General features: G+C 38.3%; 1 protein-coding gene across 4 annotated transcripts in view; it reads left to right on the top strand.

Annotated features, from left to right (window-relative positions):
- Window positions 1-24,938, top strand: part of LOC110451208 (calcium-dependent protein kinase C-like) — a 168,303-nt gene that overhangs the window by 109,911 nt on the left and 33,454 nt on the right. For all 4 annotated transcript variants that reach the window (XM_021499095.1, XM_021499092.1, XM_021499094.1 and 1 more), the window contains 9 exons: window positions 6,523-6,754; window positions 10,570-10,695; window positions 12,456-12,629; window positions 16,829-16,920; window positions 18,241-18,303; window positions 19,275-19,413; window positions 19,665-19,745; window positions 20,013-20,120; window positions 23,625-23,765. In XM_021499095.1, the coding sequence (XP_021354770.1) occupies window positions 6,523-6,754; window positions 10,570-10,695; window positions 12,456-12,629; window positions 16,829-16,920; window positions 18,241-18,303; window positions 19,275-19,413; window positions 19,665-19,745; window positions 20,013-20,120; window positions 23,625-23,765 (1,156 nt within the window). The remainder of the gene's footprint in view (window positions 1-6,522; window positions 6,755-10,569; window positions 10,696-12,455; window positions 12,630-16,828; window positions 16,921-18,240; window positions 18,304-19,274; window positions 19,414-19,664; window positions 19,746-20,012; window positions 20,121-23,624; window positions 23,766-24,938) is intronic.

Here is a 24,938-nt window from a genome sequence, read left to right as displayed (position 1 = left end):
AGAAAAACTTTGTAACTTTGAAATTTTGAGAGATTAATTATAATTACCACATTTGATGTTAGTGCCCATCCTTTATATACACCCAATGGCCATTTTTTTTAGCTGGTTCGAATATCCCATGCCTTCAACATTATTTATCATCTTAGTTGAAGAAAGTGTATATAACAGCTATTTTGGAATGAGCTGCACTCATTTAAAATTGGTGTGAACATGCACTGGTTAGGTCTAAAATAGTATAGTTTTTCTATATGGATGTGCACTGATGATAATTTGAGTTCCCCACAAATATTACCGGAAGGGATTTTAGGTTTGCAATCTTTCAGTCACTGCATCATATTGTCGGGAAAATGTCCCAATCATATGCTCAATCATATTGCCAAATTTCGCATGCAAATAGCCATTTGGATGGTGGAATATAATGTACTCAAATCAGGTTTCATGCCTGTCTATTTACAGAGTTATGGCCCTTTGTTCACCATTTATCACTTTATGACATATCTCGTATGTCTTGTCACCTACAATTGCCATATTTTGTATAAATACTTTTTGTTAGGGCGAAGTGTCACACATAAAACCATACTTGTACCCAACTTTCTTTAGTTATGACACTTTGTTCATTTTTTATATCATATGTTTGGAAGTAGGGGGACCGCGGATTGGTTGCAATACTCTGCCTTATTCTTAAGGATCCACAACGAAGATTCTTTATTTAGTCTAGGTCGATATAAGAAATTCAGACCTTCTCTTTGATAAAGTTATTCTATCATGTTTTAGTATGTGGAATAAACAGAGCAGTTATTTTCGCCTGTGGAGAAACATTTAATAAAAAAAAATCTTCTTTGATATAAGTTGTAGGAAGTTCTTATCTATCATTTGCGTATTTAATTTCCTTGTGTCAGCGCCTCCTACAGCCATCGTTTATGGGATGTAAGTTAGCCATTGTGGCAAAGCCTCACCTTAAAAGTGTATTGATTTTTTAAAAGCAGATTTTTTTTCTTTTAACAACTAGTAAAAGGAGGAAAGAACAGTCACTGTAGCAGGTATTGATTGGACATAAAGAGATGGCATAGTACGATGGTGTGTGATTTATACCAACAGCATTGCAGGCTTTTAATCTGTCACGTTTAACTCATTCACTCCTAAATTTTCATAATGAACTTTTCCAACCATTGAATTGAAAAAGTTCAAATGTGTCTTCAGGGGTGAATGAGTTAAAGGTATAGATTTAACCCTTGATATGTAGCTATTTTGTCTAATAGTCTTTATAGTGGGATACGGTTGACATAATGTATTGGAAAACCGGTATATATTGCAAACACAGGCATATCATAAAGTATTCCAATATAGAAACGGGATATTGCTGTAACACAATATTTTTTAGAAGCTTCTCTTTATGTGTTTGCTCGTGTGTTTTCACTTTGTCAATTACTACACATCCTAACAGATAGGCCAATAACCATACAGAGGCTTTTACTGAAGGTGGGAGGGAATTAGCTGAGATTTCATAATCAATGGTTAGTTTAACAAAAAATTGTAAATCTGCACAATCCATATAATATATATATATAGGTCAGTTTGATATCATTCTTACAACAATCTCCTTTTGAATAGAGCACCTTTTTCCTATAATAATATAATTTATCAAGATACATATCGCAATACATTCCATCTGTATTTCCATATATTGTGAGACTTTTCAGGCTTATAGTGACACCGCTACAGTTGAATGTCTTCTGCATATAGTGTTAATATTGAGACTTTGGTCAACTCCAGGGAAACAGCAGTGGTCAGCAATAGGTAAATGGGAAGTGGTCAAAATAAGTTGGAGATAGATCAACAACAGGTGAAGGGAACAGATCAAAACTAGGTAAAGGAGAGGGGACAATAAGGTGAAAGGGTCAACATTTGCTAAACGGCAGTACACATAAGGGAAAGGAGAGAGGTCGACATCAGGTGAAGGGATAGGAGTCGCTTTAATGTAACACAGGAAATTGTCATTATTCAACATTAGGTAAAAATGAGAGGGGTCAACATTAGGTAAAATGAGAGGGGTCAATATTAGGTAAAATGAGAGGAGTCAACATTAGGTAAAAGAGAGGGGTCAACATCAGGTAGAATGAGAGGGGTCAACATTGGATTAAATGAAAGGGGTCAATAATAGGTCAAATGAGAGGGGTCAACATTGGATTAAGTGAAAGGGGTCAACATTAGGTAAAATGAAAGGGGTCAACATTGGATTAAATGAGAGGGGTCAATATTAGGTAAAATGAGAGGGGTCAACATTGGATTATGTGAAAGGGGTCAATATTAGGTAAAATGAGAGGGGTCAACATTAGGTAGAATGAGAGGGGTCAACATTGGATTAAATGAGAGGGGTCAGTATTAGGTAAAATGAGAGGGGTAGACATTAGGTGAAGGGGTAGGAGTCACTTTAATGTAACACAGGAAATTGTCGATATTCAACATAAGGTTAAATGAGAGGGGTCAACATTTAGTAAAATGAGAGGGGTCAACATTATGTTAAATGAGAGGGGTCAATATAAGGTAAAATGAGAGGGGCCAATATTAGGTAAAGGGAGAGACTGAGGAGTTGACACAAGGTAAAGAAGGGAGTGGTCAATACTAGGTGAATTGGAACATTAGGTAGATCGAAGGCCGGGACAACTTAAGTTAAAGGACTGGAAGGGAAGTTAGCTAGAGTAATGGTGGCTATATTAAAGTAACCAGACCCTGTCATTATAGCACGGACAACACCAATACAGTCATATCCTTTCACAACATAATCAATAATATCGGGGTAGCATGTGATTTGCCACCATGCTTAGCAAAGGAACACCTTAATAAGGTGTTTGAACATAGTATTATAAACTCCCTTTCCTTATTTGAGTATTAGGGTATGGTGTCATTTCCATGACTTATTGGAGATGGTGCCTCAGTCCTACCTTATTTAGACAAGGTATTACCTCCTTGCCATATTTGGATAAGGTATTACCTCCTTGCCATATGTGGACATGTTATTACCACTATGCATTAGGAGTACAGAGGATAAGTCAAAACGAGGTTTAATATAGACTCCAAGCATATCACAATCTCTGGTAGCCAGACATTTCAATTCATATTGGAACTGCAGAAATTACATTATTGTGCAATAAGATTGGAGATTTCCCTGTACATCATGTACCATAGACCATCTATTGCGTGACAGTGTGCCGTAAACACTTCCCTTACCTGCCTGTAAATGACTCTCCTGGAATTGCATCACAAGACAACACATTCACTAAAATGGGTTGGTGGAACATGAGATATTGTCAGCAAGCCTTTACTTGGGTTGGTGGAACATGAGATATTGCCATCAAGACTTCACTTGGGTTGGGGGAACATGAGATATTGCCATCAAGCCTTCACTTGGGTTGGTGGAACATGAGATATTCCCATCAAGACTTCACTTGGGTTGGTGGAACATGAGATATTGCCATCAAGCCTTCACTTGGGTTGGTGGGACATGGGATATTGTCAGCAAGCCTTAACTTAGGTTAGGTTGAACATGAGATATTGTCAGCAAGCCTTCACTTTTGTTTGGTGAGACATGGGATATTGTCAGCAAGCCTTATTTTGGTTAGGTTGAACATGAGTTATTGCCAGCAAGCCTTCACTTGGGTATTTGCAACATAATATCTTTGTTAGCCTTTTTATACTTTTACACCCAAATCTGAAGCTAATAATGAGAATTTATGGCAAACAGACCTAATGGAAATAATATTAATTTCACAATCAGCCAGTGATTGCAAATCTATTTCATTTTGTCATTGCAATAAACAATTTTTATACACTTCATTTTATGGGAGAAGCATGTGGTGTCTTTTCCTGTCCTGTAGTGTCCTTTTCATTTTATTCCGATTGATGCTGTTTCATTGCTCGAGATTTCATTTCGTAATGGATCTTGACAGGACTTTTAACAGTGTTAAAATATGAGAAAATACCTTGAATGTCTGCATAATTCAGGGTTCCAAGGTCAAAGGTTAAGGGCATCATAACTATTTATAGAAATGTCAACCAATTCAGTGACATCTATCAAAAGTATGAAAATTACTCAAATAAGTTTGTATTTTAGGGATCAAAGTTCAAGGCCAAGGTCACCATTACTATTGATAGATGTTTGTGAAATAATGATTCTAATTTGTATTGGAGCAGAGGCATTCATGTCTTTAAGACATTTTCTAGTTAATTTATTATTTCAGTCATTAGCTGAAGACAAATTGTGTTTTGAAATATAGATTATACAGTAAAACCTCGATTTAATGCCCATGGTTTCATTTGCTACCTCATTTACAGCCAACATATTTCAATATCAATTCTTTCTTGTTTTCTTAAGATTTCCTGTATAAGTAAGATCCCCTCAAATTATCGCCATACCCTGTTTTAATGCAAAAATGGTGGCATATTATAAAGAGATTTGATTGTAATTGTTAAAAAAAACACTTTCTGAAGCACCAGAATATTGCCATTCCCAAGAAAGTCAACAAACAGTATGAGATATACATGATTATGTTAATGACCTCTTAAATCTTTTTAGCTGTGACACCATTTCTGGAAAATACTTGAAAAGCATTCTTTGCTAAGAATAAAATTCTGCTTTTAAGTTATATTGTTTGAGATTACCATGGTGATGACTGTTGCGTCACATTTGGAGCATGATTTTAAAAATATATAACTTTAATATATATAAAGCCTCTATATATCATGGCAACTTGCAAGTCTAGGTAAATCTTCCATGAATCCCTGTACAGCCATGGCAACATGCAAGTCTAGGTAAATCTTCCATGAATCCCTGTACAGCCATGGCAACATGCAAGTCTAGGTAAATCTTCCATGAATCCCTGTACAGCCATGGCAACATGCAAGTCTAGGTAAATCTTCCATGAATCCCTGTACAGCCATGGCAACATGCAAGTCTAGGTAAATCTTCCATGAATCCCTGAACGTCTGTACATGTGAGGTCTAGAGCGTAATGCCTGAGCTTCTGACTCCAATTCTTGTAGGCGTGGGCTTGACTCCCGGCGTCGGAGAAATTAGAACTGAGCCTATTACCAGGGTCATACATAATGTTTATCTATAGGCAGTCTGTCATCAATTACCACTTGTTTGGTTTAAGTATGTTTGTGGAATTTAAATCAAATAACAGCAAGAAAGATTCCTCTGGGTAATCGCTACCGTTCTTTAAAAAAGTCAACAACAACATATAGTAATAGAGAGTTTCTGTTCTATAGCGAGATGGTAAACATAATGTATATACAGTACAGTGAGTTGATTAACTAAATGTTCCAAGTTTAAATGTTTTACCAATTATATCAGGAGTTGTTTACTATAATGTTTGAGTAGGAATGTGTTATTGTTTGTATATAAGTATAGAAGTCCTATTTTGATTCTGACCATGAAAGTAATTGGTTGTGAGATACATATATTCTATAAGGCTTGTCAGTATTTCATGGAGAATTCACATGTATTTTAACGCCACCGTATTCCATGCCATGGCCACATTCAGTCATAAACCTTGAAAGTCATATTCATCAGGGATTTTTTCACAGTGAATTTGGGGCCCTTATAAAGATAATTTCTGTTTTTCCCAAAATCGATACAAAAAACACACTATTTTCCCCAAATCATGCTTTTTGTGCGCAATGTTTTCCCAAAGTCACAAGGCACAGACTCCTGTAGAAAGGTCAGATAGAAAAATTACTGTTGATGTATTTTGGAATATTAATTTTGCAGATCAATTGACACATCACAGCACTGTGTTGTATCTTTGAACAAGATACTTTACTCTGCTTGTTCCAGTCTACTCAGCTGTAAATGAGTATGTGGTTGGGCAGTGCTAGAATTTTTGAATGCTAGCTGTGAGCGCCGAAATGGCAGCACCGGCTGTTACATGCATGCTCCCCAGGGAGTTGAGAAAGATATTGGCTGGTTGCAAAGGCCGTATAACCGTCATCCAGGAATAACTGTGTCAGAACTATAAACAGTGGCTTTATGTAAAAATGATTGTAAATATATATTGTTTGTTGTGGGTTATACCCATTGGTGAAAGTGTCCATCTAAACAATTAAGGTGATCATTTAAAAAAAAAAAAACATCCAGCATGAAACACTTTAGATAAGTTTCATATCAAGGTTTGTTTCAAATCAAGAAAAACTATGGTAACAGGTTTGTGCAAAAGTTGCGACAAGCATCATGATACATATTGTATCGTGACCCATGTATCATGATGCATATCATATTGTCACAACCCTTGCGATGCACAGCACTGATATACATATACAGTCGAATCCATCAAGCGACCAATCCTATTAAACGACCGTCTGTTTTATGCGACCACTTTTCATACCTCCCGACCGTTTTTACTATATAATTTAATTGTATTAAGAGACCATCTGTCTAATGCGACCATATAAACATACATTTATGTTGTGTTCCCCTTCCAAGTATGACCTACCCTCTTTGAGTATTAATGTTGTCTATCCACAGTGAGTTGCTACCAGAGGACCAATCCAAAAGACTGTCATTTGAGATTTGGGACTGGGACAGGACCTCAAGAAATGATTTCATGGGCTCATTGTCATTTGGCATTTCGGAATTGATGAAGGAGTCTATTGATGGCTGGTTCAAATTATTGAGTCAAGAGGAGGGAGAATTCTACGGCATTCCTGTCACAGACGATGTTGTCAACGACATGCTTGAGATTAACAAAAAAATGGAGGTGAGATCAGATGTCAAAACGAAGAAATTTAGAGGTTAAAAATAGTTTTTCCGTAGGTCAAAATCATCCATTTGAATTTCAGATCTTCAGATCAGAATAAATCTATCAAGCAATAAGCCCATGCCTGGTAATAAGCCCACCGATATGTAATATATTGAAATTATTCGGCAGTTAGCCCATGCCTGGTAAAAAGCCCATCCATATGTAATATATTGTATTTATCCAGCAATAAGCTCATACCTGGTAATAAGCCTGCTGATATGTAATATATTGTATTTATCCGCAATAAGCTCATTCCTGGTAATAAGCCTGCTGATATGTAATATATTGTATTTATCCAGCAATAAGCCCATGTCTGGTAATAAGCCCGCTGATATGTTATATATTGTATTTATCCAGCAATAAGCCCATGCCTGGTAATAAGCCTGCTGATATGTAATATATTGTATTTATCCAGCAATAAGCCCATGTCTGGTAATAAGCCCACTGATATGTAATATATTGTATTTATCCAGCAATAAGCTCATACCTGGTAATAAGCCCATCCATATCTATTACAGTTCATTAGAAATACCAGCAAATATATTCATACAATAAACATAACCTGAAGATTTCAGGGAACTGCATCATTAGTGGCCTATTATAAATTCTAATGAAGCTTTCTGACAAATCTGTCATATATGTCAGCTGGAGGTCTGTTATGCAAAAGGACCCTGCTTCAAACAGCATCTGTATCATAGTGCCACCTCACTTGAGTGTTAGGTACAACTCTGAAAATCTACGTGGAAATCTGGTTCATTGTTGACCACTTGGCTGGATCCACCTATGATACAAACATCGGACATTATTGACCTTAGAAAAGCTTCCAGTCAGCTTCCGTTAGCACATTTGGTACTGAATTGGAGGTGAACCCAATGTTTTCCTCATACATCAGATTACCAGGTGAAATATGAGCGGTTGCTTGGACCGGGACAGCTCTAATAAGCCTGTTAATGTATTTCTTGTTTGATATAACGGACCAAGACATGCAATGTCGGGTTTCGGTACTGTACTGACAGCAAGCAAATGAGATTGTACTGTGTGTTGGTATCAGCCCCATTCCGTGACACTGTCAAGCTTTCTGTCAAAATACTCACCAAAAAATCAAAAGAGCACGGTTTTCGGTTTACGGCTGCTGGGTTGTCAGGGGAAGTCCCTGTCACCGTGATGGATAGCCACAACTGAGTCTCGATCTGGCGACAGCAATAGGAAACTAATCATAAAAGATAAGCCTGTCGCTGGTCACTATCTATATAGCCACCTTTCCTCATGTTACATAGCATCCATCATAAACGCCTACAATAGCTGAAGGTTTAGCATACGTCTACAGCCATTAGCCCTGGGATCGGCACACGTCTACAGCCTCACATATTACTGGCTAAGTGTTGTCCAACAGGGACAGTAAGCGCAATGATTCAATCAAAAGTCCATTAACGGTGATTGCTTGATTGTCATTTTGTATATTGGATGTACTGTTAATTTAGTGCAGGAGATCAAATTACATCTCAAAGGTCACTGCTATCAACAGCCATGTTCTGAACGTAAATAACATGCTCTAAAGTCATGTATAGGTTTAAACCATTCTGTTACCAAGATAAGTCTACCTTGTTGTGTACCATTCTGTTACCGAGATAAGTCTACCTTGTTTTGTATCATTCTGTTACCGAGATAAGTCTACCTTGTTGTGTACCATTCTGTTACCAAGATAAGTCTACCATGTTGTGTACCATTCTGTTACCAAGATAAGTCTACCTTGTTGTGTACCATTCTGTAACCTTTTGATCAGTGCACTGTGACAATTTCCTTTTTTTTTTTCAATTCTGTACCATTTTTTAGTGACCTTAAATACTATTAATCCTTAACCTTTAAATGACCTTGACCTCACAATCATCTTTTATTGTTTCAATCAGGTAATGACTTTTTACATTTTCTGATTTTTATTTAATCAAACAATTGAGAAATATAAAGTGTGAATTAGCAGCAGTACTGTCTCCAAAGCTATTAAAATTATGAAAAAAGGAATATCATAAAAAGGCTGATGTGTTACTATCCATATCTAGCCTTGCTTTTAAAACTGAACCAACAGGCTTAGTATATAATGCATACATTTTTTATCCTTTTTGCCTACTTTTCTTTATTTTGGCTGCTTGTATTACACAGTCGTACCAATTTAATTTCAAACTGTAATATTTGATATGCAAGACAGTATGGAATTCTTTTTTGTCTTATTCATGGTTTTTTTTTCCGTATGGTGATGATTTCAGTGTCAAATGTGTTCTGTAGAAAAGGTCTAGATGGGTGAATTAAGCCTGCAGCCATCTGTACTTTTGCCAGCGTGTAAATTATGATAAAGTCTGAGGTGTTTCTGGCGACCATGGTGTCCCACCTCCCGGGCTTCCTGTCTGCCTGGCCAATGTCAATTCACTTTGCATGCAACAAACCTGTCTCTGGGCTCCAGATTCATGTTTAAGTTATGAAATCATTCCTGACTCTTTACATGTGCAATATATTGAACTTTCTCTCGAGAAAATTGCATAATAGGGGTATTCTGGAATTGAAACGGCAAGTTGAAGTGACATTTGACATGAACCAAAGTCTCATTTTGTGACATCCCAATCCATCTTCAAATTTTGCATGTCTAAACGTTTTTCAAGTGTACGTATACATGGTGGAAACCAATTCCTTAGACAGTCTTTTGGTAAAACATTATGCACGTCAGAAATTCCAAGGACCCCTTAACAAAATCAATTTAAGTTTGTGCAATGTTTTGAATTGAGATGGAGCAGTTTATTGGCTCGGAAACAAATTTATGTGATAAACCTGAATGGCACATGCAGGGTCCCATAAAACTAATATTACACAATACAGTTTTACAGTCGGCAGTGGCACTTTATCAACTGGTCTTGTTAAATATTTATGCTGAAGATCATCTACGATTGTAAACCCTTGAAAACAAAAAGGATGCTGCGTTAGATTTCTGTAAATTAGTTTGACTGGCTGATGTATCGGACTGTTTTTTGTGTAAATTGAATTAGCTTGTATTGATACCCTTTTTTTTAATTTTGAAGGAAGTAGAATTATTTACAGATAACACTTTAGAAAATAGAAGTTTTGCTGCAAATCCATGAATCATTCTTAAGTTATTTTGTGAATGATGAACTTGTCTTTCTTGCACGCTACCGAAACTGTACCATGCAATTGATTTGATGGAAAGGTTTGCTTTGGAATTAGTCTTAAAATAAAGTAAGAGCCCATGTTCTGAGGTTAGATTTCATATTCATTTCAATAAAGATAAATCTCCATGGATGAAAATGATTGGTCCTGTTGTCCTCCATGTCATCCTAAAAAACAAAAGGTGATGAAACTGATTGGTCCTGTTGTCCTCCGTGTCATCCTAAAAAACAAAAGGTCATATTTTTATGAAATTTTGTTGTTGTTGTTTGCAGCAATTGTTTCCTAGACAATAAACTGACTGTTAACATACATGTTTTAGTGTTGATATTATTTTAGCACTTTGCATACTTGAAGTTTTGTGCAAAATAATGATCTGTACTCATTTGTTAAATTTGATAATGCTCTAAAATATAAGTGTGTTAAAATAAGTTTATTGAAAGTAACTTCACATGTCTCTGTTTAGAATTTGACAATTGCCCAATATATTGTCTGATAGTGGCAATTTCTAGCTTGTACAAAATTACGTCTTTCTTTTCTGCAATAATGTTTGTTTAAACTAATCAAACAAGAATCAAAACTTTGGAATTTATTCTGTTTTATAGAAGCCAATGATGGAAAAAGATGTACTTCCCCATGTGGACATTTCCAAAAACATGAGCAAACATGACACCGTACGCCAGACAGACTTCAACTTCCTTACAGTGCTAGGGAAGGGCAGTTTTGGCAAGGTAAGTAATTGTTACAAGTTACACTACATTGACCACAGATACCTTCTAGGATGTCTTGGGAAAGGGAATTTTTGGCGAGATGCCTTCCTGATATTCCTTGAGAAAAGAACTTTTGACAAGGTGCATTCCATGATGTTTCAGGAAAGGGAATATTGGCAAAAGACCTTCCAACAAGAACATAGGAAGGGAAATTTTGGCTAGATACTGTATATATGGAGAAATAGAAGCCCCACTTAGCATTGAAAAATGTCTGGTAAAGGCTGGCTGGCTGTTTGATAGTTTTGTGTCAGATTTCTCAATTGACAGAGAATGAGGGATCTCGTATTGTACGTAACAACAGTGATAACATCTCCACGGAACTGCAACAAATCTGACATGGGAACGTTATTGGAGTCCGTGTGAAATTGATTTTAAGTTGAGTTTTGTGTTACAGCTACTCATTCATGTGAGGGATTGATTTGACACTGGATTGGTTTGTTTGATGTATATAAGATTGTGGTTACACACTTCGGGGCTCTGTAAGATGTTTTCATATCCTTTGTCATCGGAGAAAGAGCAGTGTACATAAACAAGTCGAGAAAATGATACTTTTAAGCTTTATTTATTGTCAGTCAAAATTTTGAAGGCGTTTAAAGTCCTATTACTTACAATCTATTGAAACTGTAAAATGAGACAAAAACAAAATTCTATAAGATGGATACTTATTACATGCTGTTAAATGAGACCAAACATTCGTACAAGAAGGATTGAATTATTACATTCTCAATTACATTTTGTATGAAATTTAATTCATCATTTAATTATATGAATAACAGACTTTTGATTCGGAAAACTTTCTGGTTGACCCTAAGCCAAATGATCAAGTGACCTATAGCTAATATCTCCATCTGCCAATATTTGTGGTACTTAAACAAATGTACATTACAACTTCTTTTCAAAAGGATTGAACAAAATTTGATTGACCTTGGAAGGAACTATTAGTATGGTAGAAGTCCAAATCTGTTAAAATAGTTAGCCTAACAGGCTCCATAAGGGATGAAATGGGGAAATTTTTAGGCAAATTTACAAAATCTTCTTCTGATGAACTGTAAATGCAAATGCTTTTCTTTTTCAAGATGAAAGGTCTTGGCATGAAGAATTTTATTGATTTATGTCACATTCCTTGGACCCCAAATGAGACAATAATAACTTAACCAAACTTAAATGTAAGGTATAACAGGAAATTGGCAAAAGCATTGTGACTTGTCATGTTTATAGATTTTCAACAAAAAATAAAAGACTGAAATCTTCTTTATATTACTACCATTACACACCAATATCACATTTTGAGTCCCTAACCCTAGGAAGCCAGATGAATTGCGGTTGGCCAGTTTCGGTTTTAGTTGTCTAGTTTGGTCTTTGTTATAAATATATAGTAGAAAATTGTGTTATATTTCTGAAACTTTGCTAGAGGTCTGCTATTCATACAGAATAAAATCTCTGATTGCAATTCTACCAGATCTAAACAGATCATACATTCCTTTTAAAATACAACCTAATGAAGGCATTTGTCTGCATAATAGAGGGTAGATGTTAGAAATGAAACGTCTGAAATTGGCTCAATATCCGTCGAAAGGAGGCTAAATAGAGTCTTGGGGTTCCAACTCTGGAATATATGCCGTTCTTTAGTATACAACCTTGACTAAATAAAATGGTGATGACAGCTTCCTGAAGAGTTCCTATCCAAAAATTTAAACATTCCTTTCTGTTCTGTTTTACAGGTAGTTTTAGCGGAGAGGAAAGGAACAGATGAACTTTATGCCATAAAAATTTTGAAGAAAGACGTCATCATTCAAGACGATGATGTGGAATGTACAATGATAGAAAAACGTGTCCTCGCACTTCCAAATAAACCGCCATTCCTAGTACAACTACACTCCTGTTTCCAAACAATGGTACGCAGCACGTTTCATTGATGCCTGTTTTGATATATTCTATTGTATCTTACATCCCTTTTTATATTAGGAAATCTCTCATTGAAATAGATCAACCTTTCTACAGTAACAGGATCACATTTAGTTTCAAAAATATGAATATAAGTATTATTTATTTTACAACAATAATAAAACAAGATATTTCAACTTATATTAATCACTCTTGTTGGCTGGGGTGTTGGCGCACAGGAGTCTTAATGTGGGAGGAAATTGGAGTAGCCAGAGAAAACCCACATGGTCTAGCAGGTAACCCCATACCTTTTCATGTCCGATCAGGGAATCAAACCCTGGCCGCCTTGATGAAAGGCAAGTGCGCTATCCACTGTGGCAACCAACCAACCAGCATTTAGTTCTGTGTTGGATATCTTACATATTCTAACAAAGCAGTGGTTTGGTGTTGACTTATTATTTTTTAATCATCCGCCTTTCCGTCTAGAGTATTTCCGTTATCTACACACCAGTGTGCTAGCAGGCTCGGGTTTGATTCCAGATGTCGGGGATATCTTGTGTCAGACTTTTATACAGTAGACTGGTTCCTGGCTCTAGAGCATCAAATTTATTAAGAGAAAAAAAATCAGATTCTTAATTTTTTTGGCAATATGATATCTGACTCTAGATTCCTAAGTACAAACTAGGGGGAGATAAGCTTGTAGAAGAATGCAAAAGGATTTTTTTTTTACAAAAACTTGGGGGCGTCTATTGCACAGGGTCTGAAAATGTTTGTAAAGATGTAGTTTATTTTTAGGAAGCCCTTGATGAAAAGAAAATCTGATCAGTGAATTAAGTGCTATGCAGGAGGGCTGCTTTAGGTTTAAAGATTAGTTTATAAAGAATGATGGGGTCAGATAAAATTTGGTACTGTAGGTATCAAATCAGTGCTTTGTAGCCAAAAGGGTCCAAGTATTTGTTTTTATACGTCTCTGTCTTCAGTAAATCTTCAGCTTGAACGGCAGGTTGAATAATGTATACCTTAATCATAGTCAGGATCAACTCTGTAGAAATGTTGATCAAATGATATTCTATATGAATAGAGAAATGGTGATCCTGATTGACAGCCATGGATTGTCTGTATGATGATGTCCTTATTTCAGCAGCGCTGATATGTAAATGTAGAAGGGTGAGGAGGGGGGGATATCTGGTTGACAATGATATGGCTACTGGGCCGTGAGGTAAGTGGGAGGATCAGGAGGGGGGATATATGTGTGGTTAAGATATGTCTACTGGGCTGATGAGATCAGTCGGATATGTTAATGTAGGAGGGTCAGGAGGTGATATGTAAATGTGTTGGGGGGGGGGGGGGGGGTCTTGAGGGGTCTTGAGGGGAAATATGGGAGGGTCAGGAGGGGGGAATCTGTGTGGTTATGATATGTCTACTTGGCTATGAGGTAAGTTTGATGTATAAATGTGTTAGGGTCCATAGGGAGATATCTCTGGGCTATGATATGTCTACTGGGCAGATAAGGTAAGTCTGATATGTAAATATGGGAGGGTCCGAAGGGAGGTATCTCTTGGTTATGATATGTCTACTTGGGTGAAGAGATAAGTCTGATATGTAAATATTGGAGGGTCAGGAGGGGGTGTCTATGTTGCTATGATATTTCTACTGGGCAGTGAGATAAGTCTGATATGTAAATATTGGAGGGTCAGGAGGGGGTGTCTGTGTGGCTATGATATGTCTACTGGGCAGTGAGATAAGTCTGATAGGTAAATTGTTCAGCTTGAGGAGACTCTTTCTTCAAAACGGTAGTTCTGAACAGCTGATGATGTATATATAGTATTTAGAGGATGTATATATAGTATTTAGAGGATGTATATATATAGTATTTAGAGGATGTATATATAGCATTTAGAGGTCCAATGGTAGTTCAAGCTCTCTGTTTTTATATATCTTTCCAATAGTCAACATGAAATATTTGAAGGGGAGTAAATTAGCAGCACATTTGTCAGGGCAACAATAGCACCACATTTGTTGGGGGCAAAACAGCATATTATTTGTTGTCAGGCCGGAAAATATCAGCATATTTGTCCAATCAAAATATCAGCATATTTGTCCAATCAAAATATCAGCATATTTGTCCAATCAACATAGCAGTATAACTGTCCGGGTTAACAACAGGAACAAGTTTGTCAGGGCTGAAAAAAGCATGTTTGTCAGGGGTAAAAAGCCCAGAAGTATATCTATCAGGGGGGTTAAAGTAGCCGTATATCTGTCAAGGCCAAAAATAGCATACGAGTAAAGAAGTACATACTGGAAGTAGAAGTTCGTAAAAACGTACAAATATTCTAACCCCTTTCTCCCCGTGACAAGTTACGTATGATTGAACCTGATCGGCCATGAGGTCTAGACTATCTGACAGCTCACTCATGGCTATAGACAAGGGAAATAAAAAGCCAGCACAGTAATATGACATGTTGTCATGGGCAAGTGTTAGTGACCTCTTTAACACGCACTGAGAATTGACTTGTAGTAAATCTTTTAGCTTTTCTCTGGTATCTCTGCAAAACATGTTTAGCTCACATTGGTATTTCAGGGTTCCAAAGTCACTGTTGCTATTTATAGGTCGGTCACAGGGCCAAGGGGGCCTTTCTGTCTTACAACCAGTTTCTAATTTTAGATCAAAGTGATATGTTCAGTGAAAACCGATGAGCGCTCTATTGATTTGCACAAATGCTTTCTTAAATAAGTGAAATCTTTGGAAAAGTCAGAAAAATGTAACCGTAGTGCAAGTTGAGACTTCGCCATTAATACTACAACCTCACTAGCCATCAATGTATTCACCAGTCCACGGCTCCATTCACCCAACTCTTCACTATCTCATCCCCAACCTCAGGATAGAGACAGAGATACACTTCTCATTCATTGATCACTAGATTTTTTTATAATCTACATTTAAATAAAGCGTTGGAAAGTGCAGGTGATGTGTGTATTGATTGGAGTGTCAGGTGCTGGGTCAAAGGTCAACTGTACCAGAATTGCATCTCCTTCACAATAACTCCTGTGCATCTCGAGGGAGTTCACACCAATCTACCAGGGCTGTTTTGTGAATCTATAAGTTAATTTTCCACATCTTAAATTCCAATGAAGACTTATTGTATTTCCCAAACTGCCTGATTCGATTAGCTTTCGGTCACATGACCTGTGAAATACATTGTCATGTGATAGCAGACGGCAATAGACCTCGAGTTTATTACACTTGTAATGGTGTAATATGGAGTAATGTGTATTACAATGGTAAAGACTAGCTCCCATGTATCACTGTTACAGTTTCTACAGTTCAGAAAGAATATCAAGAACTCAAATTTTGAATATCTAGTTTAACGTCATGAATGTTTGGGTGAAATCAACCTTTAAAGATCTGGATAAGAAGACAATGTACTTCTCATATTTTACTTATTCACCCCTGAAGACACATTTGAACTTTTCCAATTCAAAGGTTGGAATAGTGCATTATAAAATTTCAGGGGGTGAATGAGTTAACGTAAATGTGAAATATGATAATGAAACTTTTGCATCTGTTTTAAACTTAAACTTCACAGCTTGGCCTGTACATATTGCATAAAAAATAAGGTATATATATTAGGCTGTACATAATTATCTAAACCTTATTTTTGAGCCAAGGTTAATTATCCTTCTGGCTATGCTGACTCTATGTAGAATGGTGTCTATGACTGAATCAGCAAAAGCCAAACTTAGTTGATCATTGAGTATTGTAGGTAAAATTGCACCAATTTGAACATGTGTATGTTTGAACTATCTCTACCATATGGGAGCTATACATACACTCACGTTACCGTCCCATGTGGGGTATAGGAAGAATCAATACCTTCAGTTGCCTGATGGGGGTATGTAGGATCATGTCAAATTTGGGAACTTTTCTATTGTTTAAACCAGAAAAAGTTTTTACAATAAGCAAAACCATGTGAATAGTTCAACCCAGTATTGCCTTAAAATTCAAATCCCTCAAATCATTTATAAATTTATAAACAAAATCGCAGTGATATACATACAGGAGATCGAAATGAAGTAGAAATTCCTGTATAAAGTTGAGGTATATTATCTGTGCTACAGTGACAGTTTGCGTGAGATCTCTGGCTGGAACATGTGGCTCGCTGTCTAATGTAACTGACATAATATTTATGATTCTTTCTCTTTTTTACAGGATCGTCTCTATTTTGTAATGGAGTATGTGAATGGAGGAGACTTAATGTATAGAATTCAACAAGAAGGAAAATTCAAGGAGCCCATTGCAGTGTAAGTGTGTGGAGTTGGATGGTATTGAAGATCTCAATACAACAGTCCGTAGTAGACTTGGTCTAGCAAAGGTGTTGGTACAATTGGTACAAAGAAACTTCGTCTTGTAATTAGAAAAAAATCTTTATTGATTATAATAATTATAGGCGCTGTTCAGAATCCCGAAGTTGCATCAAAAAACAGTATGGGCTGCAAAGGTCAAATATGTTAAAAGCTTCATGCAACTTGTAATGATCTGTAAGACCTTGAGTTCTGATGTTTGTCCTGTAATGCCAAGGTTACAGGGGTCAGGTTTGTAAAACATTTCAAACAACTTCATCTATAAATCCATAAGGTCTAGAGTAACTTTTTTTATTTGTAGCTGATATGGCAATGAAAAACCATCAAGTTCAAATGGATTACTTTGACATATTTCTTGGTTACAGGGTAAAAATGTTTAAGAATATTCAAAAGACTTTGTAAAGAGGCAAAAAAAACCTTGTTGAGTGATTATTTGACTGTAGCTTACTTGGAAGAATACCTATTAGATTTGTTCAATTAAATGACATTGACACACTTTCAAGGTCACAGGGATCAAAATGAATTGCAATATTTTAATAGTATCTCTAAAAGATCTAAAATTTAGATTAAGAAGATATTGCCTGAATCTTTCTGGTATATGAAGGGCTATAGATTACCGTGACCTATTTCTAGGTCACAAGAAGGAAATATGTGTAAATATTCAAACAACTTCTTCCGTTACGCTTTAACTAAGGATATTTGGTCTGTAGCTTGCTTGATAAGAGTCTGTCAAGTTTATTACACGAAATGGCATTCAGTCCCACATTAATAAATTATGTTAAAATCGTACAATAAAGATCTGTAAGTTACAGCGTCAGGTTATTATCTGGCCTTTAGTGTAAGCTTGCCGTACCTTGAATGTCACAGATATCGTTATAAGAGATGTGATTTCTAACACCATACAGTAACATGTGAGTAATACAGGCCCATCAGGACTTTTGTATTACCACACTCTCTGTGTATGTTACTTACAAAGCCGTTTGGGTAATATAGCCACCGCACTTGATCGTCTACACCTCTATTTACCCTGACGGATCACCACGTAATGTAATCAAAAAACCAATTTCCGGGGTCATTGTTAGATTTATTACATTGATTGGGTGAAAATTGAGGTGCAGAGCTCAGCAACTACCTGTTACAATGTAATTAGAACCCCTGCGTGTTGAAGGGATTTCTCGATCATCGTATTCATGCAATGCTTAATTTGTTTAGTGAACAATAAACATGTATCAACGTTTCATTTGTGTTTTCTCATTTCAGGTTCTATGCAGCAGAAATTGCTATCGGACTATTCTACTTACACAAACAAGGGATAATTTACAGGTAGTTATCAAACATGTATAGTCTCCACTTACAGAAGTAAGGGAGATAACCAGCATTGACTAGTCTTTACTTAAACAAGCAAGGGTAGATAACCAACTGATTGATTTTACGTCCACGTCACTACAGAGTAGTTCAGTTATCCAGCAGACAAAGAAAAAATAGGAAACAGAGTAGAAGGGATAAAGTATGTAGCAAAGTAATAAAAAAGGACAACAGAGGAGAGAAGGACATGCCTATCTTAGATACAAGCAAGGGAGATAACCTGCATTGAATAGTCTCAACTGAAACGAGCAAGAGTAGATAAACAAGCAAGGGAGATAACCTGCATTGAATAGTCTCAACTGAAACAAGCAAGAGTAGATAAACAAGCAAGGGAGATAACCTGCATTGAAGAGTCTCAACTGAAACGAGCAAGAGTAGATAAACAAGCAAGGGAGATAACCAGCCTTGAATAGCAAGAGTGGATGATCAACTGTGAATAGCCCCTACTTAAACAAGCAAGGGAGGTAACTAGCATTGAATAGACTCTTCTTTAACAAAGCAAGGATTGATAAACAAGCAAGAGGAGATAACCAATCATGTTTAGCAAGGGTAGATAACCACACATGTATAGTCTGGAAATTAAACACACATGAAAACGTAGATAACCTATGAATGTATAGCCCTTACTTACGCATGCAAGGGTAGATAACCAACATGAATAATCCAAACTTACACAAGGTAGTGAATGTTCACTGCTGACCAACCATGTACATGTATTACCTAAACCAATGTAATAATCTCAACCATTCAATTGACCATTTAAAGCACTTTCACCATTACCGGGAAATCTTGAAACTGTAATGCACCATGTAACTGCCAGCCCCTTAACATTAAGTCTGTGGCAAGGTGATGTACCTTATAGGTGTACAGACACCACATATTGTACGTGTTATACCCATAGACAACTGGTATTGTTCTCTCTATTACAGAGATCTTAAGCTAGACAATGTGATGTTAGATGCAGATGGACACATAAAAATAGCCGATTTCGGAATGTGCAAAGAAAATATATTGGGGGAGAAAACCACTCGAACATTCTGTGGAACACCTGATTACATTGCTCCAGAAGTAAGTCAACAAAGACTCTGATGATAAGATGGCTGGATTTCTGTCAAAAGAAAACTATCAAACTCCTCATCATTTAAAACCATGTAATTCTATAGAAGATCTATATGAAATATCAAAATTACAAGAATTTCCTTAAAAAAGTTTGCTTAATTAAACAATAACATGTTTCTACTTTTTTTTAAATGAAATGAGACTCCATTTAAAATTATATCAAGAATACAAAGAACAGTTGTCTGCCCTTACCTTTACAGATAGTTTTATATCAACCTTATGGCAAATCTGTGGACTGGTGGGCCTACGGAGTGCTGCTATATGAAATGTTAGCAGGACAGGTAAGTGACCTTGCCCTCGGTTAAAGAAAGGTCAGTAAGACTGGTAAGTGACCTTGACCTAAATAAGGAAGGTCATTAAGACAGATATGTGACCTTGCCCTAAATAAAGAAGGTCAGTAAGACTAGTAAGTGATATTGTATGATGTAAACAGCTAATTATATATAGTACATAAAATCAAGAAATAAGCATTATGCTAAAAGGATTTAGAATTTTGTATACCATTTGTATTTTCATTAACTATAACCATTCAATTTTACCCATTACAGCCTCCATTTGACGGAGAAGATGAGGAAGAACTTTTTACATCTATCACAGACCACAATGTGTCCTACCCCAAGTCTATGTCCAAGGAGGCTGTGTCCCTCTGTAAGGCAGTAAGCACCTAATCTCTCGGTGTGTCCTACCTCTATGTCCAAGGAGGCTGCGTCCCTCTGTAAGGCAGTAGGTACCTAACCTCTCGGTGTGTCCTTCCTCAAGTCTATGTCCAAGGAGGCTGTGTTCCTCTGTAAGGCAGTAAGGACAAAACCTCTCGGTGTCCTACCTCAAGTCTATGTCTAAGGAGGCTGTGTCCCTCTGTAAGGCAGTAAGTACAAAACCTCTCATTGTGTCCTACCTCAAGTCTATGTCCAAGGAGGCTGTGTCCCTCTGTAAGGCAGTAAGTACCTAACCTCTCGGTGTGTCCTACCTCAAGTCTATGTCCAAGGAGGCTGTGTCCCTCTGTAAGGCAGTAAGTACAAAACCTCTCGGTGTGTCCTACCTCAAGTCTATGTCCAAGGAGGCTGTGTCCCTCTGTAAGGCAGTAAGTACCTAACCTCTCGGTGTGTCCTACCTCAAGTCTATGTCCAAGGAGGCTGTGTCCCTCTGTAAGGCAGTAAGTACCTAACCTCTCGGTGTGTCCTACCTCAAGTCTATGTCCAAGGAGGCTGTGTCCCTCTGTAAGGCAGTAAGTACCTAACCTCTCGGTGTGTCCTACCTCAAGTCTATGTCCAAGGAGGCTGTGTCCCTCTGTAAGGCAGTAAGTACCTAACCTCTCGGTGTGTCCTACCTCAAGTCTATGTCCAAGGAGGCTGTGTCCCTCTGTAAGGCAGTAAGTACCTAACCTCTCGGTGTGTCCTACCTCAAGTCTATGTCCAAGGAGGCTGTGTCCCTCTGTAAGGCAGTAAGTACCTAACCTCTCGGTGTGTCCTACCTCAAGTCTATGTCCAAGGAGGCTGTGTCCCTCTGTAAGGCAGTAAGTACCTAACCTCTCGGTGTGTCCTACCTCAAGTCTATGTCCAAGGAGGCTGTGTCCCTCTGTAAGGCAGTAAGTACCTAACCTCTCGGTGTGTCCTACCTCAAGTCTATGTCCAAGGAGGCTGTGTCCCTCTGTAAGGCAGTAAGTACCTAACCTCTCGGTGTGTCCTACCTCAAGTCTATGTCCAAGGAGGCTGTGTCCCTCTGTAAGGCAGTAAGTACAAAACCTCTCGGTGTGTCCTACCTCAAGTCTATGTCCAAGGAGGCTGTGTTCCTCTGTAAGGCAGTAAGTACCTACCCTCTCAGTGTGTCCTACCTCAAGTCTATGTCCAAGGAGGCTGTGTCCCTCTGTAAGGCAGTAAGTACAAAACCTCTCCGTGTGTCCTACCTCAAGTCTATGTCTAAGGAGGCTGTGTTCCTCTGTAAGGCAGTAAGTACCTACCCTCTCAGTGTGTCCTTCCTCAACTCTTTGTCCAAGGAGGCTGTGTCCCTCTGTAAGGCAGTAAGTACCTAACCTCTCAGTGTGTCCTACCTCAAGTCTATGTCCAAGGAGTCTGTGTCCTTCTGTAAGGCAGTAAGTACAAAATCTCTCGGTGTGTCCTACCTCAAGTCTTTGTCCAAGGAGGCTGTGTCCCTCTGCAAGGCAGTAAGTACCTAACCTTTCAGTGTGTCCTACCTCAAGTCTATGTCCTAGGAGGCTGTGTTCCTCTGTAAGGCAGTAAGCACCTAATATCTCGGTGTGTCCTACCTCAAGTCTATGTCCAAGGAGTCTGTTTCCCTCTGTAAGGCAGTAAGTACAAAATCTCTAGGTGTGTCCTACCTCAAGTCTGTGGCCAAGGAGGCTGTGTCCCTCTATAAGGCAGTAAGTACAAAACCTCTCGGTGTGTCCTACCTCAAGTCTATGTCCAAGGATTCTGTGTCCCTCTGTAAGGCAGTAAGCACCTAACCTCTCGGTGTGTCCTACCTCAAGTCTTTGTCCAAGGAAGCTGTGTCCGTCTGTAAGGCAGTAAGTACCTCATCTCTTGGTGTGTCCTTCCTCAACTCTTTGTCCAAGGAGTCTGTGTCCCTCTTTAAGGCAGTAAGCACCTAATCTCTCGGTGTGTCCTGTGTCCCTCTGTAAGGCAGTAAGGACCTAACCTCTCGGTGTGTCCTACTTCAGGTGTGTCCTACCTCAAGTCTATGCCCAAGGATTCTGTGTCCCTCTGTAAGGGAGTAAGCACCTAACCTCTCGGTGTGTCCTACCTCAAATCTTTGTCCAAGGAGTCTGTGTCCATCTGTAAGGCAGTACACACCTAATCTCTCGGAGTGTCCTACCTCAAGTCTTTGTCCAAAGAGGCTGTGTCCCTCTGTAAGGCAGTAAGGACCTAACCTCTCGGTGTGTCCTACCCAAAGTCTATGTCCAAGGAGGCTGTGTTCCTCTGTAAGGCAGTAAGTACCTCATCTCTTGGTGTGTCCTTCCTCAACTCTTTGTCCAAGGAGGCTGTGTTCCTCTGTAAGGCAGTAAGTACCTCATCTCTTGGTGTGTCCTTCCTCAACTCTTTGTCCAAGGAGGCTGTGTTCCTCTGTAAGGCAGTAAGCACCTAATCTCTCGGTGTGTCCTACCTCAAGTCTATGTCCTAGGAGGCTGTGTTCCTCTGTAAGGCAGTAAGCACCTAATATCTCGGTGTGTCCTACCTCAAGTCTATGCCCAAGGATTCTGTGTCCCTCTGTAAAGTCTGTGTCCCTCTGTAAGGCAGTCCACACCTAATCTCTCGGTGTGTCCTACCTCAAGTCTTTGTCCAGGGAGTCTGTGTCCCTCTGTAAGGCTGTACACACCTAATCTCTCGGTGTGTCCTACCTCAAGTCTTCGTCCAAGGGGTCTGTGTCCCTCTGTAAGGCAGTGAGTACCTAACCTCTCGGTGTGTCCTACCTCAAATCTTTGTCCAAGGAGTCTGTGTCCATCTGTAAGGCAGTACACACCTAATCTCTCGGAGTGTCCTACCTCAAGTCTTTGTCCAAAGAGGCTGTGTCCCTCTGTAAGGCAGTAAGCCCCTAACCTCTCGGTGTGTCCTACTTCAGGTGTGTCCTACCTCAAGTCTATGTCCAAGGATTCTGTGACCCTCTGTAAGGCAGTAAGCACCTAATATCTCGGTGTGTCCTACCTCAAGTCTTTGTCCAAAGAGGCTGTGTCCCTCTGTAAGGCAGTAAGGACCTAACCTCTCGGTGTGTCCTACCCAAAGTCTATGTCCAAGGAGGCTGTGTTCCTCTGTAAGGCAGTAAGTACCTACCCTCTCGGTGTGTCCTACCTCAACTCTATGTCCAAGGAGGCTGTGTCCCTCTATAAGGCAGTAAGTACAAAACCTCTCCGTGTGTCCTACCTCAAGTCTTTGTCCAAGGAGTCTGTGTCCCTCTGTAAGGCAGTACACACCTAATCTCTCGGTGTGTCCTACCTCAAGTCTTTGTCAAGGTGGCAATGTCTCTTTGCAAGGCAGTCAGTACAAAACCAAAAGTTTGTCTTACATCAAGTCTTTGTCCAAAGAGGCTGTGTTCTTCTCTAAGGCAGCATCTACATAAATTCAAAATGTGTTCTAGCTGCATCAAGTTTTATGTTCAGTGGGGCTTTCCATTTGTACACATACAAAAGTATACCTATGATTTGTTCACAGCTACTGACAAAGAACCCCTCGAAACGTCTCGGCTGTGGGGCCAACGGGGAGCGGGACATCCAGGATCACTCTTTCTTCAAGAGGGTTGTTTGGGACAAGATTCAGAGTCGAAATGTACAGCCGCCCTACAAGCCAAAGATTGTGAGTAATGTCATTGTTGTATGTATCATATAACCACACACAGTCAGAGCAGACGTCATCAGAAAACACAAAAATGTCTATAAACATATTTGCATTTGACATCATCTTGGTCCAGGTGTGTGCAGATTCAGAATCCCTCTCCACTCCACCTCATTCGATAACTACGTTTTCCGAACCTGGATTAGATTGATGCCCTCACTCACCACTTGGCCGCTGTGGCATTATTTTGATGTGAGAGTGAATACCACTTCCTGTCTGAGGCATCACCCCAGCATCACTGCTTCATATGTCAGTCAAATTATCTTGTTATCGGCCGACTGGGCCATCGTTAACTTTCAATCACCATACCAAATGTTACACTAACATCAGTTTGATTTGCTCTATGAGAACTTTCATTGGATTACACCCAACCAATCAGATTGCATCATATTGTTTCGAGTTCATTTTGATGGGTGAGTTCTGCAAGCTCTGGGTTTTTCCTCGACCTTCCCTATAAGTCCTCTTTCTTTTCAAGGTTTGGTGGTGTTTACAATGAGAAAGGTTATTTGAAGTTATTTTAAATAGACAACAAGATCTGAGTCGTGTGATTTTTTTTCTTGTTTAAAAAAATTGATAAAAATAAAATTAAAAGTTCTAGAAGACCATATGGCATGAGCTATATAGAATGGGCCTATGTTAGATTTACAGCAATTATCTTGCAACAACCCACGGATGACAGATGCATGCCTGGGTAATATTTAGTATTTATAAACCTTAAGAAGAAGATTTACGGTATTTGCCAGAGTTGATATACTTGGTATGAACCATGGCTGTATGTATGATTTTAGTCAGATTTATGTATGGTATGCTGCAGTGAATTAAGATATATTACCTTAAGATTTTAAAAAGCGACAGAATGCAGAAATTGAAAATATAATCAACTGCATGGTAAATGTTGGAATATTCCATGATAAAAAAAGGTAGCAATATACATAAAATATGTAGTGACATACTCAAAAATGCTTCATTTTGTATGAATACTGCATGTACATACAGTACATATATAGAAGATTTAATATGATTAATAGATCAATTTTATATAGTTTTGTATGAATTACATTCGGTAAACGTAAAACCAAAACTGAAGTACCAGAGCTAAATAGAAATATACAAGTGATATATAAAACAACTCAG

Source organism: Mizuhopecten yessoensis, unplaced genomic scaffold (assembly GCF_002113885.1).
Source record: "Mizuhopecten yessoensis strain PY_sf001 unplaced genomic scaffold, ASM211388v2 scaffold5877, whole genome shotgun sequence".
NCBI classification, from domain to species: domain Eukaryota; kingdom Metazoa; phylum Mollusca; class Bivalvia; order Pectinida; family Pectinidae; genus Mizuhopecten; species Mizuhopecten yessoensis.
The sequence above is the reverse complement of the archived record's forward strand: the minus strand, read 5'-3'. Positions and strand labels throughout refer to the sequence as shown.